General features: G+C 45.4%; 2 protein-coding genes across 3 annotated transcripts; one reads left to right on the top strand and one right to left on the bottom strand.

The window, feature by feature from the left end:
- Positions 1-6: 6 nt before the first annotated feature.
- Positions 7-6135, top strand: LOC127749588 (uncharacterized). The gene is made up of 7 exons (XM_052268380.1): positions 7-236; positions 342-464; positions 539-804; positions 899-1002; positions 1643-1874; positions 1951-2488; positions 2574-6135. The coding sequence occupies exons 2-7, from the start codon at positions 381-383 to the stop codon at positions 3639-3641; spliced, it is 2292 nt and encodes a 763-aa protein (XP_052124340.1). The 5' UTR covers positions 7-236; positions 342-380; the 3' UTR covers positions 3642-6135.
- LOC127749610 (uncharacterized) lies at positions 6126-7429 on the bottom strand. 2 transcript variants are annotated; one of them, XM_052268414.1, is made up of 3 exons: positions 7139-7429; positions 6676-7046; positions 6126-6574 (listed from the first exon to the last, which is right to left on the bottom strand). In XM_052268414.1, the coding sequence occupies exons 1-3, from the start codon at positions 7217-7219 to the stop codon at positions 6364-6366; spliced, it is 663 nt and encodes a 220-aa protein (XP_052124374.1). In that variant the 5' UTR covers positions 7220-7429; the 3' UTR covers positions 6126-6363. The 2 variants fall into 2 exon arrangements, with proteins under 2 accessions (XP_052124374.1, XP_052124377.1); XM_052268417.1 differs by having other exon boundaries at positions 6676-7031; positions 7139-7423.
- Between the last annotated feature and the right edge of the window lie 1876 nt (positions 7430-9305).

Below are 9305 nucleotides of genomic sequence, written 5' to 3'. Positions count from 1 at the left end.
AAATATTACAGAATGAACTGGAGGAAGTGACCGAGAAACTTTCAGAACAAATTGCGCGCCCATATCTAAGAACTCCTCGTTCACTCATCATTCAAACTACTGCTTTAGTGCGTCGCAAGAGACATGAATTTGTCAGAGCTGTTAATAAAGGACTTGTACCACCAGAAACACCTCCCATACTACGTAAAAATCGCAAGCGCCGGTTCCCTGGCATCATTCCTGATATTTTGAATGATGTGAGTGCCTTATGTGAACTCCCTCACAACCATTTTATATTTAAGATATTCCTCTATATTAAAAAACTAATGTGTTTCATAAATTTGTTACAATCTCTCCTCCAGAAGGACCTTTCGCAAGCTATTGCAGCATCTCTTAGAGAAATGGATCCAAACGATTCTTTGACCCAGGAAATTCTAAACAACCATGTTGTACATCCTCCTGATTATGATTCTGACGATGAGGAGGTATTTTAAAATTTTATATCCTTAAGTAGACAATTTTTGTTTTAAATACATAATTTAATATTTTTTCTTCTCAGATGTCAAATCCAGCAGCTGCACCTATGGCTTTGTGTGCAAGATTTGGTTGTGTACGTCCCTGTGCTCGAAACACTCGAACACAGAGTTTCCATATGTACTGCAGTTTAAGATGTTCTCGAGCGGCGAAGGGCACTACATCCAGTGGAGGAGATGCTTACAATATAGATTTAGTGATTGCTTTGGAAATGTCAAGGCTTCAGATGATTGAAGATGAGTTGAAACGGCATCAAATGCAGGTTACCTCACACGTGTCAAATTTCCCTGAGTGAGTACTATAATAGATGGTGTGTGCTCAAGACAACTGAGCTCACTGATATTATCATGATTTTGTATCTATTTTCTTATCTGTGCCGCTTTAGGAACTGTGAAGCTCAAGCAATTGCAAGTCGACCACCAGCGCCGCTCCCTGCAGAGGCTGAGAACACAGCCAGCAAAGAAAGCACTGGTGCACATCCTAAGCAGGGTGAGCACAGCATGTCAACTCTGTAAGTTTTCTGTTCAGTTTTTGATTTTGGCTCTACGAGCAAGGAACCATCATCGAAAGAGAAAGCGGTATTAAATGGCATATATGTACATCTCGAAAACATTTTCTTCATCATTCTAAATTTTTTTCATGCCTGTAAAATTCAGAGGCCATAGCTGCTAAGATTTTTTTTAGTATTTCTCTAAAAAATAATAGACTGTCTTGGTCAATTTCTTTATTCATATGCATGGGTTTATGAGAATGTGATTCTAGTGTTCCCTAAATCTGCTTGAGCTTGATAAACCATGTAGTGAAATTTCTATTTTGCCCTAGATTTTTGAATATTTGTTTTTCTTTTAAGAAAGATACAATCTCTATCCTGAAAAACAAAACTTTAAATCATTTTGTCCCATAGAATGTTATAACATTTGAGCATTTTGTTTTTGATTGTCAATTTTAATATAGAAATGTGCCATAGTTCTTGCTTGCTTTTTCATGTGCTTTCTTTATTATATTTTATAGTCTCTCAATTTGATTTTGTCTCAATAGCATAAAAGTGGATGTTTTTTGGGTTTTTTTTCCTATTATCTATTTGGATGTGTGTACTGATCAGGTGTTCTTGTTTCATTTTATTTTTCAGAGAGTTTAGATGAGCAAACAAAGTTAGCAATGCATCTGTCTCTTCAAGATCCCAACAGACTAAATGAAAAATTAGATCTAATAGAAACAAAAAAAGATTTTAACTGTGAGGGAAAAACAGATGCCTACAATAAGGATACAAGGGATATGACCAAAGATGCACTTCAAGAACATTCTGCAAATTCACTCTCAGCCAATGGTTTAGAGTACCAAAACGAAGAAACTAGTCAAGGGTATGTCTTTTATCAAGTCTTTTATGAAAAACATAAAGAAATTTTTAAACTGGTTACACTTATCTCTTTGGAACAGGAGCAATATCAATTCATCGTGGAGAAAGCCGTTAACTGACACTTCATCCCTTATGGGTGATTTTAAACATGAACCAGGTGAAGATGGCCGTTTTGAAATTGGGGACATACATGAGAATGGCCTTTTCAATGATTCAGCAATCCGAAGCAGCAATGATGATGATGAATTTCGTAATTACAACCACTTCGAGGAGGACGATACCTCAGATGGAAGATCCTTGAAACGGTCACATTCTACAGGAGATCTTGTGCCACGTCGCAGCTGGCGACTTAAAAGAGGAGAACCACGGTATCACTTAGACTCAGATCATTCTAGTCAACATGATGAAAAACCAGAAGAAATGGCCAGACGTATTCTAAAGGCTGAGCGCCACACATTATTGTTAGTTGGACTTCACGGTAGTGGTGGCAGTACTGCTGGTAGCACAGCAGAGAGCACCGCAGGGAGCACAGCAGATGACACTGGTGTGGACTATGGAATGCAGTCATCTCTAGATGAAGCAAGCACAGTTTGTGATACAATAAATGCCGATCTTGAGGTATGCCATAACAGCTTGCTCCGATTATGCTTTTACTAAACTGTTGTGTTTGTGTTACATCTAATAGTATTTTTATTTTCCTCAGGTATGTGGTATTTTGAACAGCTGCAAACAAGTGCGTAAACCAGGTGAAGTAAGATCAATGAGGAGCTTTGCAAATCTTGCTTCAATTGGTAAAAAACCTGCGCTTGACTTGGATCTAGAATTTATTGATGAGTGTAGTATGGTTGCCACTCAACCTTCTCTTCAAGCTCCTGGGCTACCTGAAGAAAACAAACCTCTTGACGTCAGAGGAAAAGAAATTAAATGGATGAGAGAACCTCCAACGTCCTCTGAGGCTCACTCAAGTTGTGCAAATTTTGCTGGGCCCTCTAACAGTACTGTGACAAGTTGTAATAAGCATTTCAAAACCCCTGGAAGTAAGACTCCTGGTGGAGCTACAGGTCTCCGCATCCGAATATGTGAATCACCTCAGCTTGCTCCTTCTCCACTGCCTGGTAAAACATTACAAGAGACTGATAGTTCTAATGAGTATGAATCAGAGACTGGAATACCAAAATCGCCAACACTTTTTATCAGTGGAGTATCGATAAGTAGAACTCCTGAGCCTCGATCCCCTGCTTTATCAGTGTCTACTGCTGGGAGACAGTCAAGATCCTCTAGTCTAACAGTCCCTGCAGCCCCTTCTTCCCCATCTTCTATAGAGGCTGAACTTTCTCCCAATCTTTCTCCAACCCCTTGCATCTCTCCTTGCTTAACTACTGCCCCTGGGTCACCCAGGGTTCACTCTGGAACCCATTCAAACACTCCTTCCCCCATTCTTAGTCCCCGACCAAACAACAATCAGCAGCAGCCCTCTGCCAAAAGTAAATCAGCTAGTGAACCTGAACGGGAAAGAGAAATGTTTCGATTTCCTAAATCTTCGACTGATGGTGCTCTGAGTTCAGTTCTTCATGTTCAGGAGAGCAACCTAAGCTCAGACGACTTTCATGAGGCCTTATTTCTTTTAGAACGTAGCAAAGCCGTTGGTCCTAATGTTGTGGCAAAAAAACGTAAAAAGTCTAAAAAGGAGAGGGACAAAGATAAAGAGAACAGTAGTGCTGGTGGAAGCAGTAAGCCGCTTGACCTTATAGAGGCCAGTTCTGTGCTATAATATGGTGGTCTCTGCCTCACTGTAATTTTTAGTTCTGTCAAACAGCTATATAATTCACTTTATATTTCTGTGTTTTACATCTGTTCATGATTTTCTGAAAGTCATGTATTAGACTGAAGTTAAAAAGCAAAGATTTAGTGGTAAGACCTAAAAATTTAAAAGTGCTTTATGTATAGATTATAGCCGCAACACTTCCTAACACTTGGCACTCTTTCGTTCTTGACTGGTCTTTGTAGTGAACTTTTCTTGTCTTGCATTATATTGATTCTAGTATTATTTTTCTCTGTTATAACATTTATTCTTTGTATGGACTTTGAAATTTGACTGATATATACCATTTCACCTATTATCTATCCTAGAATCAGGATGTTCTCTCTCTTTATATATACATAATTTCCTGAAAATAAATTCTATCAATAGCATATGACAGTTTTAAGGAGAAGTATGTATATATTGGTAGTGAGATGTGAAACTTTCTTCACGCAATATGTTTTAAGTAGTTTCTCTCATAACTTGATATGTATTTTAAATGTCTGTGCGTACATCATATGTCTTGTGAGATTTAACTTGATATCCTTCTGTAGAAAAATTTATGTTTTTGACTATTAACCAGGTTCAAGAGGTACAATATCTCCCACTTGGGTTGTGGACCTCTGTAGAGTTACAATGTATTGCATGGTATTCTGTAACCCTATCTCAGCATATGTAGGAAATACTTATTTGCAAATGTTGCTTACCTTCACATGAAAAAATATGTGTCTTTTTCTCTTCTTACAGTCTTGAATAGAATTCATATTAGTCAAACAGCTGGTGACATTAAAACAGATGCTTATTTATAAGTCTTTAGCTTTGCTCTAGTCAATATGCTATTGGATACCACTTAAATATTGCTTACATAACTTTCACAAGCTTTATTTGTTGTGGAATATTCATTATAGTCATTGTCAGTAGTGTTATTGTTCTAGAATGTTTTGTGTAAACTTTAATTTTGTAGAAGATACTTTTGTGTGTAATATGTTAAAAGTTTAATCTGTATTTTTATGAGACTTTGATGTTTTCCAAATTTTGTATTAAGAGCTTAGTATGAGGTACCCACTCTTGGAGAGTAAAGTACCCTTTCATTTTTTTCCAATCAAAAATTTATTTCAAGTTTAAAACTTTTGTTTGAGGACAGCAGAGCATTTCTACATGTTTTTTCTCTATTGAAGTGGATAATTTATGTTGGCCAAATCTACATTCAAATTTTATGAGCTTAATCCATTTAGATTGTACTGGTCAACTAGCATGGTAAATACCATAATTAATTATTTGAGGGCCACATTCATTGTGATAGAATTTTGTTCCAACACGTCTCCAATTTTCATCAAAGCCAAATTGTGTTCAATGGATGGTCATTCTAGTTGTACAAGCTAAATCAAATCTGAACAAATGAAGTGTTGTTAGATACAAAAGTGATCATCTCTACTTCATTAGCTGCCAGCTATTGCAAAGTTTGGCAATTCAATCGATTTTGGAACTTCTGTATTCTTAAATAATTTTGATTTCTAGTCAGAAAACAAGGTAGGACAATGCTGCCATTTGTTATATTTCAACTACTGTTTCTCTTTTTAAATTCACCTCTGTGTTCTCAAAAGCTCTTGGTTTATATGTGGTTTTGTATTTTCTCTAATTTTTTGGAAAGAGCTTTGAAATGGATCAAAAGTTTTAGACAAACATTTCCAAAAATGTGATATTTAGTTTTTGACAATGCGCATACTAGCCAAAACAAAGTTAAATGGTGCTGAATCAAGATTGACAGCAAATAATATCAAACATTAAAATTTCTATGAAAGGAATCCAAGTTTCGTTTCTAAGGCTGAACCATACCTCTTTTGATGTCCGGCATTGTTCATAGCTTTCAAGTTGCCTATGCACCTTTAATATCACATCCCTCATTGCCTGTAAGTACCAATCAAAGCTGCATTAATGCAATTCAAATTATACCTCCATATTTTGACTTGCTGCTGCCTTAGACTGTCTGTGGATAAAACTGATATTTGTGATCTGACTGTTAGTCATTTTTGCTATGATTTATTCTTAGGTTTCGCTCACATATCTGTTTTAAAAATGGGTTTAATGTTTGATTAAAGTTGGTCTAATTTGTAATTGTAATACAGCACGTGCATGTGTCATAACTAAAATGGTCTCGTTAGCTGATATCTGTCACATAATTCAGTCCCCCTTTGTTTATTGCTGAAATTATGAGCAGATAACGAGGCCTCTAAGGAACTCTTCCAGGAATAACAATTTGCATATGTGATTCAGGTGCTAAATCTAGGAGTCACAAGAGTTCTGTCAATGGTGTGCCGAAGTATTCGTCTTTTACATATACCATAGGTGAAAGGGAATGGCCTTAAGATTTTGCTTGTTTGGCTCATTATTACAAACTGTTGTGTGATATTTTTATTTGACTGATATGTGCATTAAAGGAATAAACTTTAAACATTAAGAAGTATACTGTTAATCTTTATTGCTTACGAAAGATCCTTAAAACAAAACACACACACATTCATCTTGAAACAAAAGTACGCACCATCGTATCGGGAGGACAGTGAGATTAGCTTTCAGTCTTTGGCGTCGGGAGCTCGCAGCCCAGGCCCCGGCAGGGTGGGCGGCAGTGGCAGTCTTAGTCCTTCCCCACGTCAGGGGGTTGGCGGCCGAGGCGAGGGAGCGATGCTCGCGGCTAGGGCCGCGCGGGCCTGGCCGGTGGTGCCAGCCCGTGATGAGCGCTGGCGACTCTGTTGCCGGCGCTCTCAATCTTCCAGCGCCGTCTCAGCTGGTCGCGGTCCCTGCCGTGCATCATGATGTCCTCCCGCAGGTCGCCCAGGCTGTTGGCGCGCGGCTGTGGTGCGGGCGGCGGCTGGGGCGCGCCGTGCGGCGTCTTCGGCGACCATCTGCGGCGGGGGGCAAAGGCCGTCATTAGGAGCGTCCGCCGGGGCCGCCGGGGAGGTAGGCAACCTCACCCCGCCGCGCATCCGTGCGTTGCATTGCCTACCTGCCGGGCGCTCCGGGCGCGGAGGTGGAAGAGGCGGACGACGGCGCCGCCAGATGTCCCTGGAGGTAGCGCTCCCGCAGCGCGCTCAGCAGCAGCGACTGGAGGAGGACGGCGTCGGCGTCGTGGTCACCGAGGCCGCGGCGGCGGCGTGCGCCGGGCGGGGCGCCGGGTCCCGGCCCGGGTCCGGAGCGCAGCACGTACACGGAGGCGGCGCCCGGACCGGCCGCGGCCCGGGGCACCCGGCGCAGGTTGATGGACCTGGCGGGCGTCATCTTGAGGGGCAGGGTGCGCTTGGCCACGTCCAGGAAGTTCCTCGACACGCCGTCGTCCACGCTGGGCAGCGGGATGGCCTCGCCCTGCACGGACAGCGTCTTGTCACGCGGTCACTGCTTGCGGCGCGTCGTAAAGCGGGGGGTCAAGACACACGGGGGGGACGACCCTTTCGACGGGGTGCTCGGCTCACCTGTTCCTGCAGGTTGGCGCGGTCTGCGACCAGCGCCAGGAGGGAGATCATGGACATGAACACGGCGATGATGGGCGTCATTCTGCGAGTTCGGGGCGACCAGATTGCAGCTCCAGGCCGCTCCAGGCCGCGCGAGTCCTGAACTAGGACTGATCGCCGCCGCAGGACCGGGCCGTCCTATAAATAGCCTATCGGGGGGCGGTAAGGGGGGGGGGTGCGTGCAGTGCGCTGCGGACTGGGCCCGGAGTGCGTTCCATACGTGCACACGGGACAGAGGGACACAGAGTGCGGGGTGCTGGAGAGACTGAGATGGCGGGGCAGGCCCGCTACCGCGGCCATGAGAAGTTGACAGTCGGTTTGACCAACATTCCGAGAGTTGTTCGGGTCGGGCAAAGCGGCCTTCGCCTCTTACTACCGTTAGGCTCAACCTTGGCTTGCGTTATGAAACGAAAAAGGCGCCTCTAAATATAGAGAGAATAAAAGGAAAAACCAGCGTCGCTCCCGCGGCCCCACGAAACGCAAATCAAGTGGAACTCATTCCGACTCACGCATATCAAGCACCGGGAAAAGGGAAAATATATGCCGAACAGAAAAATCCAAATCCGGGCATCGCTTTTCAAATAGTGTTTCCTATGTTTGAAAACCATGCAGCGATAAGGATAATTTTCAAAAGCGCGCATACGTCAGCACCGCGTCAGCCGGCAGCAGCGATGACGGCTTCCATTCGCAGGTTTACTTCGTGTGACGGCCGTTACGGACAGAAATAGGCTCTGGACCGGATGTTGTCGGCTGGACTCGCTGCGCTATGGTGTTTGTTGGGAGTCACATATTGGTTCCCGTAAGCAAACGCGTGTAAATTTTTAATTGCGAGCTTATTACAGTGCTCGATGACGAAATTTGTAAACATTTTAAGAAAAAGAAACATCAATTTCCGATTTTTCAATGATCCTGATGCTTCAATAATTGTGTGAAAATTCTCTCTATAACGACGAGTCTAGCCGAGCGGCCTGACTGTCCACGCGGCAGTGGAGTGTCCGTCCCGTCCATTTCGTCCCGTGTCTTTGCTCGCTAAAGGCCCCATTACGCGTTACTTCCGCCACGGCCAGCCATTACAATAAGCGTCTTTGGGTCAAACTACTTGAGTTGTCGGGGGCCGGGGCCGGGCTGTCCGGCTCGAGTGTTGGGGGAAGGGGGTGGGGTCATATATATTTGACCCAGGGAGTGAGTCTGTACGCGGTGGGCCGTGGCGTGGGGTGGGGGTGGGGGGGCTGCGTTGGGTCTCGCGATGCAGCGGGCGGCATGGCGGGGTGGATCTGGGTCACCGGGGTTGGGGTCGAGCGCAAGCGCGGCGCGGGTGAGGGCGGGCCCCATCCCCTCACCCTCCGGCCCGAGCTGCGCCTGGGGCCCTGGGCTGCGTGGATAACATCTTGGGCGGCTGAACGGCATGCGGGCGACGCAAGGGTCTGGCCCAGTGCTGGCCCCCTGGCCGCCCCTGGCTCGGCGGTCGGGTGGGGGTGGGTCACTTCTCACCGGCACCACGGCTCTAGGGGCCAAATGGGGCAGGCCCGGCCCTCCCTGCCATGACCACGCCACCGAGCTCCCGCCCCGGCCAAACTGACCCCACTCCAGGGCCCCGCACCGACCAAATGCCGCTCGTCAGCCACCCCTTCAAGGGGCGCGGAGCGGAGCGGAGTGGGGAGCGAGGGGATCTGGGGGACGATTAGAAGTCGCGAAGTGATTCAGTCCCACCGAGGGCGACATGTGGCCTTTTACTTCACTGCGGCCAAAGAAAGGGGAGGGAGAACACACCTGTATCGTACTTTGTTGACTAATAATTTGAACCGGAAATGAGCCCATGCCCCCAGATGGAGTTGCAGGGCTCAGGGCGACCACCACGACACCACGGGCATAGGATGAAACTTTTCGAATTATTTTATGGTGAGGTCAACTCGCACCCGACACGGACCTAGTAGAAAAGCAGTGCGATCTGCGCCCAGACCTCTGCGCTTTTGACCAGAACATTCGGTGAACCGGTGAACCTTACCTTACCGCCGCATTTTAGGATTGCGGAGAAGTGCGACGTGGGACTGGCGCGCCGGCAGGGCTCATTGAGGGTGGCCGAGAGGGAGGGGGGCAAGTCGGCAGTGGGCAGGGCGGGGGCCGCGTG

This window comes from Frankliniella occidentalis, unplaced genomic scaffold (assembly GCF_000697945.3).
Source record: "Frankliniella occidentalis isolate FOCC.00 unplaced genomic scaffold, Focc_3.1 Scaffold4, whole genome shotgun sequence".
In the NCBI taxonomy this organism is placed as follows: domain Eukaryota; kingdom Metazoa; phylum Arthropoda; class Insecta; order Thysanoptera; family Thripidae; genus Frankliniella; species Frankliniella occidentalis.
The sequence above is the reverse complement of the archived record's forward strand: the minus strand, read 5'-3'. Positions and strand labels throughout refer to the sequence as shown.

What these genes read in the sequence shown, in the direction of transcription:
- LOC127749610 (XM_052268414.1), bottom strand. Translation starts at nt 7,219, where the DNA reads ATGACGCCCATCATCGCCGTGTTCATGTCCATGATCTCCCTCCTGGCG. An exon ending in GCGCCAACCTGCAGGAACAG is followed by an intron (nt 7,047 to 7,138) that starts GTGAGCCGAGCA and finishes CCGCGTGACAAG; the next exon opens with ACGCTGTCCGTGCAGGGCGA. An exon ending in GCGCCCGGAGCGCCCGGCAG is followed by an intron (nt 6,575 to 6,675) that starts GTAGGCAATGCA and finishes CCCCCGCCGCAG; the next exon opens with ATGGTCGCCGAAGACGCCGC.
- LOC127749588 (XM_052268380.1), top strand. Translation starts at nt 381, where the DNA reads ATGGATCCAAACGATTCTTTGACCCAGGAAATTCTAAACAACCATGTT. An exon ending in TGGTGCACATCCTAAGCAGG is followed by an intron (nt 1,003 to 1,642) that starts GTGAGCACAGCA and finishes TTTATTTTTCAG; the next exon opens with AGAGTTTAGATGAGCAAACA. An exon ending in AACGAAGAAACTAGTCAAGG is followed by an intron (nt 1,875 to 1,950) that starts GTATGTCTTTTA and finishes TCTTTGGAACAG; the next exon opens with GAGCAATATCAATTCATCGT.